This window comes from Psittacula echo (genome assembly GCF_963264785.1).
Source record: "Psittacula echo genome assembly, chromosome: Z".
Lineage (NCBI taxonomy): Eukaryota > Metazoa > Chordata > Aves > Psittaciformes > Psittacidae > Psittacula > Psittacula echo.
In genome coordinates this window covers 84,302,991-84,325,060 of record NC_137742.1, presented here as the reverse complement: position 1 = coordinate 84,325,060, position 22,070 = coordinate 84,302,991, and the positions used below count along the sequence as shown (strand labels likewise).

Below are 22,070 nucleotides of genomic sequence, written 5' to 3'. Positions count from 1 at the left end.
CAGTTAAATGCTATTGAATTTAAACAGGAAGGCGCCCACAAACTGTCTGTGACCCAAAAGGTTGCAGGATGATTGAGACACCAATTGACCTGTAGTGTGACTGGGTGGGTGGCAGAACAGCACGGAGGGGAGGGACACATCTCAGTATAGCCACCTAGCTTCTGGGACACAATGTTACTGGTGCTGGGGTTTGCTCAGAGCTTTAAGCTGGTGGCACTCTGAATCTGCTCCCTTATCTCTGCCCAAGCATTCCTGTGGGGAATCGGATCAGGAACATGTTCTAACATAATGAACTGGTTTTTTTTCTCTGCATTAGTTTTCAGCTGGAATTAGCTGTTGATCAAGTTTATTCTGGTGAGTGAATAATTCTATCAATGCAAAGTAAGGGGAAGGGGAGAGCAGCTGTTTTGGCAGCAGGGCTGTGGTTTCCTGTCTTACAGGGATTAGGAAGCCATTATAGGAGTTGAGAATCTGGTCTCATATCTGGTTGATGCAGGGGAAAGGTGGGTTCCTCTAGATGGTAATTTAGTGTAGGGATCCACTTACAAACTTTGAATCACTCTCTGGAAGGATGTGCTCTTCTCCCTGCCCTATTTAGGAGGAGACACCTCCAGCACAGACACCTTGATAGGTAACCACCAGCAGGACGTCACTCTTCCCTTCTAGGTTTCTTGCTTTTCCTTTTCCTTACTCTCTCCAAGGCACTAAAATATTTCTCAGGCCAATTGCTTAATAGCCTTTTTTTGGTTTGTTTTTTTTTTTTATTTTTTTTTTTTTTTTTTTTTTGGTTTGTGTTTTTTTTTGTTTTTATTTAAAGCTGCAGTAGCTGTTTGTGAGCTAGTATATTTGAATTAATTGGTTGGTTTTAGTGCCCATGTTGTAAGTGGCAAGGAGGAGATGAGAAAATGGCTGGAGATGGGCATAGAAGTTACAATCACTGGATATTGAATTTAATGCAGTTGGCAAATGAAAGCTTTAAGTTTCCAGCATGAGAAAATTGCTTAATATAAGAAACCTATCCCAGCTTCCTACTTTCTGCTCAATCTTTCATGTTTTGCATGTGATAGCACTGAAAATACCGTACCCCAAGTTGTTCACAGGATGCTACGTGTTCCTTTAAGCTTTGTGAGCTTTATCAAGTATGTTTCACATTTCTAGGCTTATCTCTAAAATGGAAAAGAGGGAAAGTTGGTTCCTAAAGAATTGAACACAAGATTCTTAAGCTTTTGTTACAGTTATTATTTATAATTGAATGCTGTTAGTTATCTGCATTTCTGTGAGCAGTTAAGAGGAATGGATGAGACTTTTAGCATGAAATTTTGCTCCATGTAATCTGATTTCTGGACAGCCTGTGGGTCTTTGGTTTCATACACAGCTTAGATCCAGCTGAGCCTCTTCTCTTGAGTGTTGTACCGTGGCTGAACTACTCCTAGAACCACCTTCAATTCAAAGGCTTTATATAGCTGTGTTTGTGAAGTGCTGAGACCAGGGTAGCAAACTCTGCCTAGGGATGCATAGTCCTGCTCAGAGCTCTTCAAGCATCTTCCTACCACTTTCCACATTGCGTCAGGACTTTTTCATTGGAGTGCTGCACCGTGTAGAGAACCACTGGAATGATTTTAAACCAAGAGAATGGACCTTTGAGAAGAGGTCGCACATCCAGCTAGTTCATGTTCTGGGTTTGATGCTGCTTCTGATACACCCAGGAGATAAGGAGCAATTGCCGTGAATAGTGAGTAAGAGCAGTGCTGGGAAAGGCTGTACTTAGTACTTTGTGGTTTATATATGTCTGTTTGCTTTAGAGAAAGCTATATTTGTGCCATGTTCATCTCTTGTCAGGGAAGTGCTGCTGGAGGAGACGGGAAGGCTGCCTACCTTTTAAACTGCTCTGTCTTTGACTGTGCTTAGTTGAGAGGCTGTTCAGAGGAAAAATATGGCTGTCTTATAGTGGGGAAGGAGAATGGCTGAAGTCATCTGCAGTAACTTTGCATCTGTTAATGTCCTTAAATACTTAGACATGCATACTGACTGCAAGAGCAGGGGGAAAAAAGGAAAAAATACCTGTTTGTCCCATTGGATTTTTTTTTTTTTAATCTTTCTCTTTAAGTGTCAGAAATACTGAATAACTGTAGTCTTTTAGGTGAAGTTTGTGCTTGCTCCTCTCTTCAGTTTTCAAAGGTTCATAGGACATGCAGAAGAAACATAAGTCTCCCATGTTTTAACACTCCCATATCAATTTTATTAAGTGGGAAATCCAGAAGTGTCAAAGCCATGACAATTTTGGAGTGGGATGTGGGTTGACTGAATTCAAAGTCTGAATGTGTTGCAGGATTGCTTTTTGGAGTTCTGTTGGTTGTTGTGTGATTTTTTTATTTTTTTTTTTCTTTGCTTGCACTAATGTACCTGCTGCTATTTGCATTATTTTATGAATGCCAAAAATTTATTGACAACATTTGGCTTCACTGTTTCTATTGATTCTATTGTTTTTATTTGGTTTCCTCAAGTGAGCTGTACGTTACAGCACTAAATCTACTCTTCAGTTGCTTTGCATGTCCCACAGTTTTTCACTGAGGCTGTATTTTGGCAGAAAAATAAACATTTTGGTGTTATTTGGATCATGAAGCTTGATCCAGTTCAGGGTTTGTTTTTGTAACATTGGCTGAGAGGCGGGCTTTATAATAAATAACCCAGCTGAAAGAACGTGCAGTAGCCATCCTAATCTATAAACGTCCCTCTCTAGGTTTGTACTGTCTGCACTGACATCTGCAGCAAGTTGTCTTCAGTGCTTCTCCAAGGAAGATTAAAGCTGTTGCAAACTGCAATAATTGAATGCTGTGTCTCACAGTCTTTTTCTTTTGATTGGTTGAGTTTTATCAGCATTGTTGTATTGGAAGCTTTCTTAAATCTTGTTCCTGAACGTTAAAGAAGCTGAAAACATTCAGGCTGAATGTTTTGCTAGTTTAAGTGTAAGGCTTTTGGTGGGGACCCAGAATAGCGAAATGTTGTGTTGTAGTTGCGCTGCAGTCAGTAGGGCTCATAGCATTAAATTACTTTCTCTTGAGCAGCCTTTTGACTCCTGTCATTGGCATAAAGTGTCAGTTGTGTCAAATACACACCACCTCTTATTTCTGCCTGTTTAATTTTTAGATGAGCTGCCTGTCAATTTTTTGAGAAATTTTAGGTCTGTTGTTAGGACATAACAACTTTTTACCTGGCTCACTGGATTGTGACAGAGCATTGAGCTGTGACACAGTGTTTAGTGACAGTCTCTCTCATTTTACTTGAAGGAGCCCATTGGGCTAGCACAGAATCATAGTATCATAAATGTTGTGGGCTGGAAGGGGTCTTAAAGACCATCTAGTTCCAGCCCCCTGCCACAGGCATGTGTGTGAAGACTATCTCAAGCTGTTACATGGGAATTTTGATGGAGATTTCAGTTGTTGGGTCTTTCTTTGATCACTCTCATTGTAGAAGCTCTTTGGTTTTTTTCAATCTTGATTTACCACATCATCTTCTATTAACTTGCTGCTTTGTTTTCCTTTTGAGATTCAGTCATTGTGGAACTAAGCTGTTGGTAGAAGGTACAGTAACTAATAGGAAGAGAGCCGAAGATAAAAGCCAGACATAGAAGATGACGAGAATGACAAGATATGTATTTGGTTTTTATTCCTAGTGTTCCATAATAATGGTCTTATTTGTAGGAAACAACACATCATAGAATCATAGAATAGTTAGGGTTGGAAAGGACCTTAAGATCATCTAGTTCCAACCCCCCCTGCCATGGGCAGGGACACCTCACGCTAAACCATGCCCTCTGAAAAAAGTTTCCAGTATTTTGGAACTCTGGTGGGTCATCTCTAGGAGCGTAGATCTGTGAAAATTGAGGAAGATCCACTTAAATTTAAATCAGTGAAAATGGAAAATCCTCAGCAAGCTGCAGGATCTTATCCAGTGAGTTGATGGCATCTTCTGGTGACTCCTCCAGGAAACATAAAACCTTCCTCTATAACCCACTTCTTGAAAAAGGAGGATTAAGATAAAAAAGAATAAAAATCTTTAAAACAGTGATTTAGAAGTGACATGAGCAGGCAGTGCAAACCCTCACTGCAGCAGGGATGGTGTCTTTTCAGAGAGCTTATTTAATAGGGAAGGGACTATGGGTTTTGCCAAGCTCTTTTTCCTCTGAAGTTTAGAAGCCATCCTGTGTTTCTCCAGTTGTAGTCAGAAAATCCATGCTTTCTTGGGAAGAAATCTTGGCAGCTCGGTGTGAGTTTTGAGCTGGCCAAGACATCTGTCAAGACTCCTGTATATTTCTGTGTCTTTGTGATACATTGTTAATATAACTTGGAGAGGTTTGTAGTTTTCTTTAAAATACTGCAACATTTGCCCTAGTGGCAGGAGCGTGGTTTTAAAACAGTAATTTTCATATTAATTTACTGAAAGGAACAGCCTGTAGTGTGTAGCTTGGGGTAGATGCTCATCCATGTGCTGAATTTTGGAGTACTGGAAGTGTGAGTCAGAGTGAATGAGAGGAAATGTAATAGGAAGTGGCAGGAGGCTGTGATGTGGGAGGACACCCAAGCTTAGCTAGATCTGAGCTTTGGGTCTGGCCTTCACAGAAGGATGTGGCGAGGACAAGAAGAAATGGCCTCAAGCTGCACCAGGGAAGGTTTAGACTGGAGATAAGGAACAGTTTCTTCACTGTGGTCAGGCATTGGAACAGGCTGCCCAGAACAGTGGTGGAGTCACTGTCCCTGGAAATGTTAACAAACTGTATAGGCAAGGCCTTTAGTGACATGGTTCAGTGGTGGCCTTGCAGTGCTGGGGTAATGGTTGGCCTTGATGATCTTAAAGGTGTTTTCCAACCTGATTGATTCTATGATCCTGTGGGCAGTGACGCGTAGGATCTCTTGAGTAAGAGGTAAGTGTCTCTGAGATGAGAGAGGGAGCTGGAAGAAATAGGAGTGTCTTAGGTTCTTTACTGAATGCTTGTAAGAGTCCTGTCTCTTCCACACATATGTCCACCGCCATTGTGAGCATCCTTTAAATGAGGTCTTGCCTGCAGGCATTTCTTTGGTCTTGGTGCAAGCCTGCATTCCTGGGCTGGCAGACTTCCCTCACAGCAGAGCCACGTGCTGCAGTCTTCAGGTATGTGAGTGACCCATTCCTTGGTGAACACAGGATTTGCTGGTGTGCAAGTGTGAGATGATGCCTTACTGCTGACTCCACTGGAGTGGCTTTTGCCGGTAGAGGACACTGGCAAATCTTGGCCTGCTTGTTGGCTTTCAGGTGACCCTAGGCTCATTACCAGCTTTGATATAGGCAATAAATATGAAGGTCCTTACGAGAGCCCACCTCTGCTCAGAGCTGCCTGTGCTTGCATGAAGGATGCTGACCTCTGTTCCTCTACAAGGCACCAAACTGGAATTGCATTAGCTCTGCAGATAGGATTTTGCTGTTTTTTCCCTTTCCACCTTAAATCTTTTGCTATTACTCCTACAGCTATTTACCATTCCTGTTTTATCTCTGTCCTTCCTTTTCCTGTTCAGAGACTTTTGATCACCTGACAACACTTTTCTCTCTCTCTGAAAATATTTGAGATAATTAAAACACAGTTTGCTCCAATTGCAGCTGCTGTAGGCCAAGGACCAGTGCTCCGTTTGTATCACCTGCTGGCTAGTGTCAAGTACTTACATCATCCTGTGTACTTTAGCTGTTTGTTCATATGGATTTGCTCTGACTTGACAAGCTGATGGGCGATGAAGGGACAGAGAGGCTGGATCCCTGCAGGGAGTGCGCATGGAGCTGTATGTCTGTATTTCTGAGTGTCTGGTGCCCTCTGGAGACTGCTCCTGCCCACAACAGGATGAGTCGAGACAGCACAGGAGTAGATGTCCCTAGTCTAAGCAGGCTGCAGAACAATGAGCTGTAGTGGTCTCATGGCAGAAGTGCTGGGCACTAGAAGAGGCAGTAGAGTAAAGCAAGGACTCTAAAAATAGTAACAATTACAGGTCTTGTAATTGTGATGAAGACTGACACTGTGTTTCATGTTCGTGTATTACAAGCTTGTGTGTTTCTGAAATGAGAATGCAAGGTGAAGTGTAGATATTTGAAGGTAGTATGTTGTGAGATTCAAGTGTTGAGTTCCCAAGCCAAGTTCAACAGATTCCTTTAGCTGGTCCAAAAGGCCAGTCATTTTCCAGTAGGAAAATATGGAAGGCTCTTAGCAAATCAGGAACTGGGATCAGAACTTTATCACAACCTTTGTAAGGAAACTGCAATTTTTATTACTTGCTTCAACAGTAAAATTGATCTTTAAATTTTAACACTTAAGTGAGGGTTATAATAAGTTGTACCTTAATGCAGGGGATATATTTGATATGGTGATGAAATCTGCTTTCATTTTTCCCAAGTAAACCACCTGAAACAAAGGTAGACTTATGAAATGCTCCTTTACTATAATCTTTCTTACTTTAATTTGGGGGGAGAGGGGAAGATAGCTTCTGAATCATAATTTCTTCTAGCTGTGATTATTCTTGAAACAACCTTTGTGCAGAATGAAAATAGAGGATTTTCATATTTTACCCTGACTAACTGCAGAGAATAATGCTGGATGAGGAGGAAAAAAAAACCTCAACCGTATGCTTGTGTGCACCAGAATACTGAGCCTCAATATTGTCAGTGTGTGACTAAATACAGATTTTTGCCCAGGTATCATGAGAAATCATTGACTCCGCATCTGAGTCTACATTGTTTAAATTGAAGTACAATTTTACCTGAGCCTTCTCTGCCTGTTGCAGTTCGCTCGGCCTGAAGAGGGCATGCTGCAGCATCCTCTGCTCTGGGGCTCAGTTCTGTGCTCAATGCTTTGTGCTTTTTCTTCCTGAAAAAGTTCTGCAGTTCTTGCATGTCACACTTTCTTTAAGGTTGGCTTTTTACTTTTAATAGTATGTTATTTTTGTGCCTTTAAAATTTACAGCCAAAGACTACCTCTGATATTGCTAAGCTGTGTGAAGTGACAAGATCAGTAAGGAATGATACTGCTGTACCTCTTGCTTGTGGGATTTGTGGTCTTTGAGAAATTGAAACATACATATCAATTTCTTTTCCTTGCTTTCCTTCCTTTCCAAGAAACTGGCACAGTTTTCTCACTTCAGGCAGCATTCTGTGATTGTCGTAGTTCCCAGTGCTCATAGGCTTATGAAGACTCTAGTTCTCAAATCCTGCTTCTGAATGTGATGGCAACACAATGCTGCTGTTGAGCCCATTGCTTTCAGTTAGGCTGCTTGTCCCTGTGTGGGGTTTATGCAGTTGTTGAACTCCACTGGGTGGTGTGTGGCATTCATTCTCTTGTTTTTACAGCAGGAAGGTGAAATGGAAGGTGAGGCAGTCGAAGCGATTGTGGAAGAGTCAGAAACTTTTATTAAAGGGAAAGAGAGAAAAACCTATCAAAGACGCCGTGAAGGTGGGCAGGAGGATGATGCTTGTCATATACCACCAAACCAAGCAGATGGGGGTGAAGTAGTGCAGGATGTCAACAGTGGTGTGCAGATGGTGATGATGGAGCAGCTGGATCCAACTCTTCTTCAGATGAAGACTGAAGTAATGGAAGGTGCAGTGCCTCAGGAAACGGAGGCCACAGTGGATGACACGCAGATCATAACGCTTCAGGTTGTTAATATGGAAGAGCAGCCCATAAACCTTGGGGAGCTTCAGCTGGTCCAAGTACCTGTACCAGTGACTGTACCTGTTGCCACCACATCTGTGGAAGAACTTCAGGGAGCTTATGAAAATGAGGTTTCCAAAGGAGGCCTGCAAGAGGGAGAGCCCATGATATGTCACACCCTCCCTTTACCAGAAGGCTTCCAAGTAGTGAAAGTGGGTGCAAATGGTGAGGTGGAGACACTGGAACAAGGTGAACTTCAGCCACAAGAAGATCCCAATTGGCAAAAAGATCCAGACTACCAGCCACCAGCCAAAAAAACAAAGAAAAACAAAAAGAGTAAGCTTCGCTACACTGAGGAAGGCAAAGATGTGGATGTCTCTGTGTATGACTTTGAAGAGGAGCAGCAGGAGGGTTTGTTGTCTGAGGTCAATGCAGAAAAGGTGGTGGGCAATATGAAGCCGCCTAAACCAACAAAAATTAAAAAGAAAGGTAAGCTCCCTGTCTGCAAGTGGATTTTGAAAATGTGTTTGTTGTGGTGGGACCTTGCAATATGATTGAAGTGACTGAGTAGGTGCAAGTGAGAGGAAAGCCCAGTGACACTTTGTCTCTATACAATAGCACTTGGCTCTCTTGTTTCTCCCATCTCCTCCATCTAGGCTATAAAGGAGCTCATTTTCCTCAAGTAGGATGCTGTGGCACTTGTATTCCCATAGGACTGCAATTGAAAATGGTTTTCTCTTTGCTGCAATACATATGTAAGAGTTTGTGTACACGTGGTTTACATCAGGAACCAACAGTGTAATTAGTTCTGTGGTGTTCTTAACCAATTGCTGGGGAAGGTAAGATGGTGCAAAATGCAGCAATAGGTATGTTTGACTTTTCTTAAAGCTTGTAAGTTAAGGAACCCTTTTTAGAGCAGAGAGAGAACATTGAGTGCTGGCATACATACTGACAAAAATTGAAGCCAAGCCAACCATAGGCAATGGCTGTTCTGAAGGATAAGCAGTTGGATTTAATGGTACATGGTGGTTCCTGGTGGTAGTGACACCTCCAAGAATCTTTTATTTTCCCTGCTGATCTCTTATGTTACGCAGTAGGCCACAGTACTGTCAAGAGTAAAGATTATTTCCTTCATGGCTAGGTGTAAAGAAGACATTCCAGTGTGAACTCTGCAGTTACACTTGTCCACGTCGTTCCAACTTGGACCGCCATATGAAAAGCCACACTGATGAAAGACCACATAAGTGCCATCTGTGTGGCAGGGCTTTCCGGACAGTCACGTTGCTGAGGAACCACCTCAACACTCACACAGGTACTCCTGCTTTTGCACACCTTGTTTCTCTAGGATCTGCTCTGTCATTAGAACAGAGTGAAAGCCAGGATGGATCTATCTCAAATCCAGTTTCTCTCATGGAACAGGCTAAAAAGGAAGAAACCATAGAATGGCTTGGGTTGAAAGGGACGTTAAGCTCATCCAGTTCCAGCCCCCTGCCACAGGGAGGGACGCCTTCCACTAGAGCAGTTGCTCCAAGCCCTGTCCAGCCTTGCCTTGAACACTGCCAGGGATAGAGCAACTTCCTTGGGCAGCCTGTGTAGTGTCTCACCACTCTCACAGTAAAGAATTTCTTCCTTTCATCCAACCTGATCTCCCTTGTTGAAGTTGGAACCCATTGCCCCTTGTCCTATCACTACAGTTGCTGACAAAGAGGACCATGCAGTGCTGTTGTTTGTTTCTTATACAAATGAAGTTGTGTTCTGCCTAGCCAGGTCAGGTGCAGAGTTTGTCTAATTCACAAGTATAAAACTGATCCTGGGTGTGGTGGGACATCACCTGGAGTTGTAGACATGTTCCATTTGTCCTGGGCATCAGTACTTGTGTTATGAGCTTTGTGTTGCTGCTGCTTGCAGAAAAGTAAGATGAGAATAAAACTGGAGCTAGACATAAAGGAATTGAAAATAAAAATAAAGCTCTTACCCCAAGGAGTGGATTAGAAACTGGACCAATAAAACTTACGACTAGGAACTGTAGCACATTTCTGTTGCTTCTCACTAAAGCTTTTGGCATAAAACTACAGGTAATTGAACTGTAATTACACTTAAGGTGATTGTGACCTTTCTGTTGAAAGAAAAGCATGATCCATATCCCTTATTTTCTCTGCGTACTTACATCTAACTAGGTGGATTGAAATTTATGAATCACCAAGTGACAGAAAAATAAGGGAGCTTTTGCTCATTGAAAGGGTATAATGCCCTAATATCTTCAGTCCAGCACTTAAAATATGGGACAGTTTGGGATTGTTTTTTTCCTTTCATCACTAAATCTCAATGTCACTGTCTCTTGTTTTGCTGCAAACCATTAGGTACTCGCCCTCATAAGTGCCCAGACTGTGACATGGCCTTTGTGACCAGTGGAGAGTTGGTTCGGCATCGCCGCTACAAACATACCCATGAGAAACCATTCAAATGTTCAATGTGCGATTATGCTAGTGTGGAGGTACGTTGGTTGCTAAAGCACTGAAGGCTTCCTTGGAGGCTTCAAAACTTGTTCACCATCTGTTAGACACTCTGTTCTTAGCCATTTTTTCTTTGGTGCTGTGCTTAGAAGGCTCTGAGCAAAAGAACTTGTAAATCAGGTCTGCTCTTGGAAGCCAGTGGTGGGGTTTCCTCGGTTAATGAGAAAACAGTTTGAGAGCATTTATGCACAGAAATCCTGGGTGATACCCATTTCCTCCTTGGAGACAATAGTTGTTGTCATTGTTTCTTAGATTACTTGGCCTTTAAGGTGTTTGCAGGAATTGTTATGTGGTCTATGCTGAAGCAGACAGCCATCTCCTGCTGCATCTGAGTGCTTTCAGACTAGAGGTGAGCCCTTTAGAAATGTGCCTTTTGCCCAGTCTGTTTATGCCAGTAAGGTGACTGTACCCAACACTAATGAGCATTTGCCTCAATGTTGGTGAAAAGTAGCTTTGCTAATATTGGGTGATTGTCACTTTACTCTCAATGAAGCTTCCTTGAAAATCATGTGTTCCTTGAAACCTCCGAATGCTTGCCCCTATGCAGCATTGTTTCTTAAGGACAGCTTTTATTTTGTGATAGCAAATTTGAGCAAGATGATGAGCAACATAAAAAGGGATGTCTGCAGTGGAAGAAGGCTGCAGTGGGAGAGCTGGAGCAGGGGCTTTTTTTCGTACCCACACTGGCTGCAGTGCTGTAATTCCAAGCCCTGTATTTTGAATGCTAAATAATGTTGTAGTGGTTTTCATAGTACGAATTAGGAAAGAATAGCCAAGTAGGACCTTATGCGAGCTCATGCTGCGTTTTGTAGACAGAGGTTGGTGATTAGCAGCAAGGTCAGGCTGGAGCAGAGATTGCATTAACATTTGTGTTCAGCTGCATTTGTACCTTCTAAATAAAAGCAAAAGAGGAAAGGAATTAAGTCATTTTATTGATTGCAGAACTAGATTTTTGTTCTTCTGAGTAGCAAAAGGATTTATCAGGTTCCTCAAAGCAACTGCAGAGGACCCAGTGAAGCACCTGTGGAGAAAAATACCCTGTGCAGGGCACGCTGATCCCCACAATGTTCCATGGGGTCTTGCATTTTCCCAGATACTCTCCAGGATACTTTCTAATTTTAGCATGTTTTAAAATGCTGAGATGGTTGATAACAAAACTCTAGATTGGGCTGCACTGAGTGTGAGGCAGGCATCAAGCAAGGCTCAGAATGAGATTTGGAGATGAAATAGAATGGGCAAGGGTGAGTGGCTCTGCCATGTGGGCGTGGCATTGAAACATGTTTGGTTTAGTGACAAGGTAAAACCAGACTGCCTTACCTCTTGACTGTTTTCTGGTATTTTGGTGATCTGACCTGCTCCTCTCTGCTAACTTCAGTCTTAACTCTGGACTTCCAGGTTAGCAAATTGAAACGCCACATCCGCTCTCACACCGGAGAACGTCCGTTCCAGTGCAGCTTGTGCAGCTATGCCAGCAGGGATACCTACAAACTGAAGAGGCACATGAGGACCCACTCTGGTATTAATGTCCTGGGATTTTAGTAACAATGCTGAAGCTGTGTACAGTGTGTGCTAATGCTTAAACAGCAAAATAAATGCTATTTGATAGTTTAATATAAAACCTTTTTAGAATCTGCAGCTGAAGAGAATGCACCATGATTTGTAAGCACTAGTAAATTCATAACCTGCACTGAGAAATGAGCTTAGAGGACTCTGATTTCTGAGTTTGACTGCGAGGTGGTAAAATACAGGCACTTGTGGTAGGAACAGAAGAAACTTTTAATTACCAGTGCTCAGCAGAATATTATAGCCTTTTGCAGTTTCATCTTGAGTGTACTTGCAAAAGCATCTCATGCATGTTAGTAAAGACCTGAACTTTACCTTCAATAGATATAAGGATGGTTTTAGCACAGAATGCTACTGGAATGCCACATTAACTGAATTGCTAAAATTGAAGGGAGGGGTAAGGGGGAAATGCCGTTGCATGTATACATGAGCATTCAGAACTTCCACCTCCAAAAAACTCTGATTCCATTTGTGTCTTCTGGCAGCATGCTTGTAGGTCTTCATGCATTTCTGAGAGTAAAGGGTAGTAATTTAACTCATTTGCTTAAAGACTGAACTCAAGTCTCTTTGCAGAAAGGAGCATGCTGGAGCTAAAACCTCTAGAGAAAGACACATCATTGAGCTCTTTTCTAGAGTTACTATTTCTATCAACTAGCTGTCTGTTCTGAGTTCTGGGAGGTTGTTTTGTTTGGGACTTCTTGGTGAGATTTCTCTTTAATAAAAGTACTTGTCCTATTTTTTCCTGAAGGAGAGAAGCCATATGAATGTTACATCTGCCATGCTCGCTTCACTCAGAGTGGGACCATGAAGATGCACATTTTGCAGAAGCACACGGAGAATGTGGCCAAATTTCACTGTCCTCACTGTGATACTGTTATAGCGAGAAAGAGTGACTTGGGTATGGATCTCACAGAAGTGGCTCCAGAATTACAGCTCACATAACCCAACTGCTGTCTCTTGTAACCTAATACTTGTGGTAACTGTACAATGTGAAGCTCAGGCTTAGATGTGTGGCTGGTAATACACCCTCTTAGCTAGCTTGCAATAGCTGCTGCAAACTGAGAACTTTCCATTTCTTCTCATTACTTGAAAATGTAGCATGTTTTCCAAGCATACAAAGCAAGCTACTGTTTTCAGCTCATAGGTGAAAGGCATTTATTGAACTTGGACTGAGATGACAATTGCATATGGATTGGGGTCTGAATAACCACAGAAAGGGTTGGGGTTGGAAAGGGCCTTAAAGATCATGTAGTGACCTTCTGCACGTTGGAGGCCATTAAGTTTCATGCAGAGATATTTTCATCAAGAGAAAGGGTTTGAATTGAACCAAATAGTTAATTTTTTCCAGGATGTGGAGCTGTGTGCCACAGACAGAGTAGGAGAAACCAAGTTGCCGCAAGAGCCCTGAGCCCTTGCAGTAGGAAGGTCTTGATCTAGTGAGCAGTACCCAGTATGATTCCACCAGGAAAGCTCTCATGTTCTACAAGAAGATGAAAAATAATACCATGCCCAGAGCAGCTGAGGAGAAGGAAGAAGTCACAATTTGGCAGAACTTTCTGTCTGTGAACAGAATATCACCCAAGTAATGAGAAGTCAGGCTCCCTTCCAGTAAAGGCAAGTGTAAATTGGAGTTTGTGAGGATGGCAGTCAGTTGATGTCAGGAGCAAATGTGCTGATTTACAACAGAGAAAAACTGATGCCAGCTATGAATTTTTCTTCTAATAATGCTTTAATGTAAGCTTCCTCGTGCAGCTGTGGTATGCTGTCAGTTGGAGGGTTTTAAACAAATTTTAAAGAACCTCTGTTGGAAATTATCTGCTGGTATCCCTGTTGCCTTCTAGCCTTGTCACTATGACTTCTAATCCTGCAGGAAATCCTGCCCCCCCAATTGTATTACCTGGTCTCTGGCTGTATCCAAGCTATTCTGAGTGGTCTTAAACGTAGATGAGGCCCTTAGTGACATGGTATAGTGGTGAACTTGGCGGTGCTGGCATAAAGGTTGGGCTTGATGATTTTGAAGGTCTTTTCCAACCTGGTTCATTTTCTGATTCTGTAACAGTCCACAAGACACTGTAGTTCGACAATAACATGTTATCAAATGCAAGTGTATTGTACCAGCAGAGTTTGTGACTAATAACCAAATCTAGAATCCTGTGGAAAACCTTGATGGAGTTTTCCTACAAACCCTTTCTTTTTAGAAATTGTTCTCTTTGCTCTTAATTACAAGTCTTTTAGGTCTTTAGTTGCATTCTAAAGTAACTACTTCACTTTTTTGGCTTGAGCTCAAGAGTGTGTGGAGGGACGATCCCAGAGGGTACGTCAGGCTAATCTTACCTGCTTGGAAAGCCGTGGTGATTAAAGCCTCCGATTCGTTTGCTCCCAGGTGTCCACTTGCGAAAGCAGCATTCCTACATCGAGCAGGGCAAGAAGTGTCGCTATTGCGACGCAGTATTCCATGAGCGGTATGCCCTCATACAGCATCAGAAGTCTCACAAGAATGAGAAGCGCTTCAAGTGTGACCAGTGCGATTATGCATGTAGACAGGTAAGCTGGTGGGACTGGTATGGGAATGGGAGCTGAAAATAGGAGGTGAAGATCTTGGCTGTTAAGTTCGACAAGCTGTCAAGATCAAATCAGCTCTCTAAACGTGTGTGAAGGAAAGTTCAGTGGCCTTTGCTTCTTGATGTAGTGTTCCTCTATAGAGAAGTGTGTCCTAAGACACAACCTTGATGTACCTGTTGAAAAAGGGATAAGAGTCTCCATAGGATGGAAGTAGCTAGTAAAAAATAATGCCATCAGTCAAGATGTTCTCATATTGCTGTGGACCATCCTTTCCTTGATATCGAGGAAAATGTTTTGGCCTCCTTTAAGCTGAAAACTTGCTCTTCTGTATCCATATGTCTTGAATTCTTATGCTACTATCCCATTTTGCTTGTCCCTGTCAGGAGCGGCACATGGTCATGCACAAACGGACCCATACTGGAGAAAAGCCTTATGCCTGTAGCCATTGTGATAAAACCTTCCGTCAGAAACAGCTTCTTGATATGCACTTCAAACGATACCATGATCCCAACTTTGTCCCTGCTGCCTTTGTCTGTTCCAAGTGTGGCAAAACATTCACTCGCAGGGTAAAGGAATACATGAATTGTGGGTGGAATTGGGGTGGAATGAGGCTTTTAGTCAAGGGGAGGGGAACATGGAGGGGAGCAAAAGGAGAGGTGAAGAGCAGTATTGATTAAATAGAGCAATTTTTTCTGAGAGGAAAAGAGGGGTATAATTCAGAGTTAGTACTAGCACATATTCACCTTGACATCATGAGCAATGAGAAAATACAGCTTTATTCATAAAAGTTAATGCAATTTACCCCCAAAAATAAATACATAAGTTACCAGAAATGTGCTTGAAAATATAGAGCCAGAATATCTGATCTTGAATTCAATGCATATTGTGTTTTTAATCTTCTGAGTAGAACACAATGGCCAGACATGCTGATAACTGCTCTGGCCTAGATGGTGGGGAAGGAGAGAATGGAGGAGAAACAAAGAAAGGCAAACGTGGCCGAAAGCGAAAGATGCGGTCTAAGAAAGAAGACTCTTCTGACAGTGGTAAGAAACAGCTCAGTACATTCTGAGAAAACAGGCCTGAGATTCACTATTAGTTTGCCTGTTCTGCAGGTTGGTTCTGCCCTTGAAAGGCTTTTATCTAGTTGGCAAGCAGAAAAAATTACAGTGAGGATGGTGAGACACTGGAGAACACACTGCTTAGAGAAGCTGTGGCTGCCCCATCCCTGGCAGTGTTCAAGGCCACTGTTGGACAGGGCCTGGAGCAACCCGGTCTAGTGGAAGGTGTCCCTGCCCGTGGCAGGGGGTTGGAACTGGATGAACTTCCAACCCTAACCATTCTGTGACTGCCTGTGAGGGATTGTACAGATTCTCTTCAAGACAAGTAGTTGAAAAAACAGGGTCTGATGCACTTTGCCTTGCTGTGCAGTTGCTGTCCTTCCCACTCTTCCGTGTGTGAAACTCTCTGCTAATGTTTTCAGTGTCTCTAAAGAAACCCTGTGTTTCTGTGGTGCACTACTATGAAGTAGTACATGCTTCCGCTTCACTCCTATGGGATGGCATGTCCAGACAACACCCACTGCTGAACTGCTTGACTGCTTCTGTGGAGGAAGGCTTGCAGCATCCAAGAGAATGGTGGAAATAGTGCTGGCAGTCTGTGGACTGTTACAAAAGGTGTGCTGAGACAATTAAAAGGGTCAAGGAGCTGGTGATATCTTCCACTTCATGGCTATGTTTGCATGTATACTGGTATTGAGAAGATGGCTTTAGAGGACCTCTGACTTCCTGGACAGGATGCCAGAAGATGGATTAGGTACAGTTTGTAATACAGTGGCTACTGTAAGCTTCTCAAGAACAGAGACATGACAGGCTGTTCCAGCAAATAATGATCCCCTTACCTGCAGCACTGTCTATGAAGAAAGATTTTGGGCATAGTCTTCCTCCTAGCAGAGAGATAACTTAGTCATATCTTGAACGGGAAAAATCCAAGTAGAGTCTTGAGACCAGTCATTTCTAAGATGATTGGTTGGAACTAGATGATCTTAAGGTCTTTTCCAACCCTAACTATTCTATGATTCTATGATTCTGCAAAAGCAGAGTTGCTGATTAATTAGTCTTTCATCTGGAGTGCTTTAGGTACTTAATCAAGGAGTGTAGGTTGGAAGAACAGAGATCTTTCTGGCTAGAGAATGTACATCTGAAATTCTGTGGCACACAGGATTTATAGGATGAGTGTGGTCAAATGGGTTGTGCAAACCTTGACTGACTCTAGAAGTAAGTGCTAAAACTCATGTCTGTATGATATCTGTGACATTTGACAAAAAATTAATATGATCTGTTGAATAAAACATTTGTAACTATTTTTCATTTAAAATGTGAAGATATCTTGGAAGCAGAAAGTGTAAGATAACTGCCTTGATGGAAGGTATTTTAAAATGTGGGATTCTGGAGTATCTGATTTTTAATATCTGATTTATAAGCTTCCTGGGAATTGGCCTGTTCTAAAACCCGAAGTCTTGTTTAGTTGATATGGTCTGGGTTCAAAACAGTTGTTTTGGAGAAGCTGGTCAGAAGTCATGCTTGTTTGGTGAACTGAGAGAATCCCTTCAGCCTCAGATGGGTTGACTTACTCAGGAGCCATTTGATACATGTGAAAAGTTGACTAGTGTGAGCTGAGTAGTGGTGAGGAAGAGGTACTAACCAGGTTCGTAGGAGAACTGCATTATCCAGGGTTGTGTTTCTCTCATAGATTTGCAGTTTCATTTTTTTCCCCTTCAGTCAGATAAACAGAGCGTGCCTTATGCAGTGGCTCTTTTATTCATGAGTGAAGCCATTCTTCTCTGCAGTGGACACCCTTACAAGTTTCAGTGACATAATTTTGCTGTCCAAACAGTATTACCCTGTTTGACACCTGTTACAGCTTTTTGTCTGTTTTTGGTCTTCCCCCAGATGTTCTGATGGGCCTTGGAGTTGTCCAACAGTGTAGTATTTTTATCTCTCCTGCCGTTGTCTCTCTGAGCTCCTTTGTGGATGTGCAGAGGAGCTGCTTTCATGTAACCTAACAATTCTGTTTGCTTTTGCTTTCTGAAGGACAGCTTGTTCTCTCTAATGTGCGGGTGACAGACTAGCAGTCTGCCACCAGTAAAGGTCTTGGTTGCTGCCTTTCTCATCAAAGTTCACTCCTTTTGGATGAAGGTTTGATGGTGGTTCTCTGTAGATGGATGGTTTCATTCTTGTTTAAACTGAAGATTGACTTGATATGATGTTTCTTACAGAAGAAAATGCTGAACCAGATTTAGATGATAATGAAGATGAAGAGGAGACAGCAGTAGAAATTGAGGCTGAACCAGAAGTTGAGCAAGAGGCTCCTGCACCACCTCCTAGTAAGAAACGAAGAGGAAGACCACCAGGCAAAGCTGCCACCCAACCAAAACAATCCCAGCGTAAGTCCCTAACCGAAACATGTTACACTGCTTGCTTGAGCTGCTTTTTCCTCAGATTTGGCAGTTCTTGTAGGAGAACTGCTCCCCTCAAGTGAGCTTATTTAAAAAGCAGGTAACTGTACTTGTCTCTGCTTTGCCAAGAGCTCACCTTCCGTGTGAGATTTGTTGCAAGGGATTCCTGATCATGAGGGAACATGGGCTAAAAGGAGAGGACATTATTTCATTAGTATTATTCCATTTCAGAGGTGTGCAAACTGCTCACTTCATTTTGCATGTTACAGTCTGTACTAAGTGTATACCAAGTGTATACAGTTCCTGGTAAAGCAGCTGTTAGTCCATTCCCTGTAGTATTCCTACCTGAGGACACTTTTGTAGGTATTATCACAAAACAACATGCTTCAGGCCTGTAGTTCTGAGCACAGCAGCAGTGCAGATGTTGTTTCAACTCTGCAGCGTTTTCTCTGTAAGTCTAGAAATCTGTAACTGCAAAGTGAGTAAATGAATTCTAGGAACAAAGCAGAAAGGGCAAGTCTGTTTCTTTGAGGGGTAATGGCTTCCCCAGTGGCTTGCTTGGCTGCTCAGTGCTACAGGCATGGTGTGTGTCCTGACTGGAATTGTATTTTATGCTGAATTCATCACTATATTCCCCTGAATTTGAAGTTTTGCCTTATGCCCATACATTGCTATGCTCTTGTTTGTTGATTTTTCAGACAATGGTTTTTCTAGAGGAATATCTTAATATCAAAAGACATACTGAAACTTTTGTGGTGATGGCACATCTTCATGCAGGGGCAGGGAAATAGATGCTTGATGCTTGAATGAATGAGATGAGTTAAATCACTGATGTGGGAATGTGAGTTGTGGGCCTTTCCATGAAAGAGTCTTAAGTGTCTACTGAGAAGTTACCTGGTAAGGCTTGCAGGCCAGCTTTGAACCACTTTAAAACCCTGTTGCTCCCCCCATTCCCCCTTTGTGTTCTGCCCTTCTAGCTGCAGCAATCATTCAGGTTGAAGACCAGAACACTGGTGAAATTGAAAATATTATAGTTGAAGTAAAGAAAGAACCTGATACGGAAACAGTAGAGGAAGAGGAGGAAACTCAGCCTGCTGTAGTGGAAGCTCCCAATGGAGACCTCACTCCTGAGATGATTCTCAGCATGATGGACCGGTGATGGAGGAAGACCACGTTGGCTGACTGAACTGGCCTGGGCTGTGTTTAAGCGGCTCAAATCTATTTTTTCCTTTTATCTTTTTTCTTGGCTTTGGGAAATGCATCATTTTAGACCATTTTACCAAACATACTGGGAAATAAAGAGTTCAAAATTATGTTAGAATGTGATTTAACTAGAACTTGCTGTTTTATGTTAGCATTACAGGATCACGGAACATTAGGAAGTATTTTGGAGTCCTTGAGGGTTTACTGTGAGATGCTTGATTTAGTTTTGCTCTGAACTGCATTTTAAAGTTGGTCCAGGGGCCGTGGTTACATGCACCAAGTTTTAATGTGAAAAAGCAGAAGTCTTGACTAGAGTACATGGTAAACCACTCCGGACTTGCCCTTCCAGTTCCCAGAGTCCTTGAGCATCTTTCTCTCCATAGTGTTTTTAACTGTAAATGCAGACTTGGGAGGGTTCTAGACTTCTAGAATGTTTTTTGCTTTTCCCCACTGACTAGCTCCGGTTCTGCAAGTCGGCTGCACCCAGTAGTTTTGGCATGCTCCAACTGGTTTCTGTCCTTACTATGCTTTGCTTTCTGCAAAGCATTTCTGTAATGGTCAAGCTTGTAAATAACTTTTTTTTACATTTTAATCTTTTTCCATTAATTAAGAGGTATGCAAAAATGCAGCTTAAATAAACACCAGTATTTTAATTCTTTTCAAACTAAGTGACAAGACAAATGGATAGAGTGTAAGTGTTGGAAAAGCTATTGATAACCAGTCGTGTAGAGAAGAGACATACCCAGACTATTGCTTGCAGAACAAAAGAAACCCACACCTGAAATCTGGTTTTGAAGCACACAAAAGTGGCATTTGGAACATGGATAATTAACCACCTTTTTGAGTTACGATTTCACGACTACATTTTCTTTGCTCTGACTTGTAGTTGTATTTTGTGTTTATAAATCCTATGTTAAGGCAGAAGTGGTGATTTCTAAGTGGGTCACTGCAGCCCTCCAAACCTGGGCCAAGGAATTTTAATAGGTCAGTAATTCCACAATTTTGGATCTCTTGATAAAGACAAAAAGGAATAATGTGAAATACAAATGATGCCTGTATATGAACCGTCACATGTTAAAATATGTAAGCTTTTTATAGAGCCTCAGTCTTGCTGATTTCAAACAAATTTTTCTTCTATGTATCGCTTTTAAGAGAGCTATCAGTTTAGCTATCAGACTCTAGGTTGATGCATTTTTGTACTTAGCTGTACTGTGTGATATTTTTCATTATTTTAGGAAGCCAACATGGGGAATAAAAAAACACTGTTATAAAATATGTAATGGGGTTTGAAAGCTGGGAAGGAAAATATACTGCTGTACAGCTAATAAATAATAATGGATTAACATGTGTGCTCATTGCCTGCTTTCTTTGTGGCTGTTCAGGGTGACCTGGCAGTGATCTCCAGACTGCAAAGCCACATTCTGGTTTAAATAGCAGGAATGTTATTTCCTTTTCATTCTGGATGGATACTTAGGTGCAGTTTCTGTGTTGTCTCTTCTTAGTTACCAGTGAAAGCGGCTGAGAGTAAGCAGTTGGGTAGCTATGCACTGTTAAGTTCAGGATAGTACCTGCTTCAGAGCAGGAGTTGCTGAAGATGGCACAGTATGACTTAAATCATTAAAATGAAATCATAAAAAGCACTAGAGTTGCTAAACTTAATTTTCACTACAAATGTGAGAACAGCTATGTGAGGCTGTGATACATGTTACTAGTTGTGTGTGTGCATGACTCTATGTGTTTAATTCTATAAACATAGAGTTGGGGTTGTTCAGCCTGGAGAAGAAAAAGCTCTGGGCAGGGCTTAGGCACTGGGAGGTGCTGTAACAGGGCTACAGGAAACCTGGAGAGGGGCTTTGGACAAGGGCCTGTAGGGACAGAACAAGGGGGAATGGGTTTAAACTGAAATGGGGGAGATTGAAGTTAGATCTTAGGCAGAAGTTCTTCCCTGTGAGGGTGGTGAGGCCCTGGCACAGGTTACCCAAAGAATCTGTGGATGCCCCATCCCTGGCAGTGTTCAAGGCCAGGTTGGATGGGGCTTGGAGCAACCTGGTCTAGTGGAAGGTGTCCCTGCCTGTGGCAGGGGGTTGGAAGTGGGTGAGTTTTAAGGTCCGTTCCAGTTCAAACCAGTCTATGTTCCTGAGAGATGGCCCTTGAACTCGCCAAGAAAAGCTGCCTGGAGGTTGATGCCTGGGATCCTGTTTCAGCAGGTGGGTGAGGTAAATGTCAGGGCTGCTTCTGCAAGGAAGGATAAATCCTCGTGTGCTTTCTCAGCTGCACAAAGACCTTGTGTACTGACAGCCCAGAGATGCTTCAGACAGGCAGTGCTCTGAAGGAGATGTGGTTTGGGGTATTTTTAGAGCTAGGGAGGCTTTGTGGTGAGCTGGAAAACTAAAGGTGTCCTCGGATCTCCAGTAGTGTCACCATCATCTTAAACACTGTGGCTCAGCCCAGCACTGACAGTGAAGGATGCTGCAGTGTCTTTGGATTGGCTTTGTTTTAACTGGTGACCTGTGATGGTGTCCCCAAGAGGTGTCACACATGCTGTGGCCTGGTCTCATGGTCTGCATTGAGCACTGCTGCAAGATAGCACAGCAGCTTGTACTGTTGGACCCAGGTCTAAGTGAATCCAGGGCTTGTGCTTCCAGCTCTCTGTGTTCAGAGAGATGGTGGGATAAAAGAAAGGGAGCCTGAGAGGTCTGTTTGTCCAAGAACCACAAATGTGGTTGCTTTCAGGTAGCCTTTGGTCCGCTGGTGGTGCGCTGTAGACGCTGGCAGCTCCTGCCTTGCCAAGCACAATTCACTGCTGCAGCAGGCCTGAGGAGAAGAGGCTGGTCTCCAAAGGGTACCACTGTTGGCTTCTCTTTTGCCACTGGAAGAAGCCATTTCTAAGCAGCATTTTATGGTGGACTGCTTTTTGAACCTTCTTTAGAGCCCCAAGCAAGGGTTAGTGGAGATTGGAGCACTCACCCTGCGGCCATTGTCTTCTTTTGCTCAGCCTGGTGTGTTACTTGGTGGTCTGCTCAGTTGGCCTGGTTTCTTGGTGCTTGCTCAGTCAGTAGTCCTGCTATACAGCCTGGTTTTTATTTGATTTGGACTGGGATCGGTATTT

General features: G+C 42.6%; 1 protein-coding gene across 11 annotated transcripts in view; it reads left to right on the top strand.

Moving 5' to 3' along the window:
- CTCF (CCCTC-binding factor) overlaps positions 1–20,290 on the top strand; it is a 35,606-nt gene extending 15,316 nt beyond the window's left edge. For 6 of the 11 annotated variants that reach the window (XM_080638581.1, XM_080638582.1, XM_080638584.1 and 3 more), the window contains 10 exons: positions 7,363–8,155; positions 8,808–8,978; positions 10,027–10,160; positions 11,575–11,695; positions 12,491–12,640; positions 14,126–14,286; positions 14,688–14,870; positions 15,212–15,347; positions 17,579–17,746; positions 18,736–20,290. In XM_080638581.1, coding sequence (XP_080494707.1) covers positions 7,375–8,155; positions 8,808–8,978; positions 10,027–10,160; positions 11,575–11,695; positions 12,491–12,640; positions 14,126–14,286; positions 14,688–14,870; positions 15,212–15,347; positions 17,579–17,746; positions 18,736–18,917 — 2,187 coding nt within the window. In that variant the 5' untranslated portion in view covers positions 7,363–7,374 and the 3' untranslated portion in view covers positions 18,918–20,290. Of the gene's footprint in view, positions 1–5,127; positions 5,149–7,362; positions 8,156–8,807; positions 8,979–10,026; positions 10,161–11,574; positions 11,696–12,490; positions 12,641–14,125; positions 14,287–14,687; positions 14,871–15,211; positions 15,348–17,578; positions 17,747–18,735 lie in introns of those variants that run through there. The other 5 variants (XM_080638586.1, XM_080638589.1, XM_080638588.1 and 2 more) reach the window with 2 other exon arrangements.
- The last annotated feature ends 1,780 nt before the right edge of the window (positions 20,291–22,070 follow it).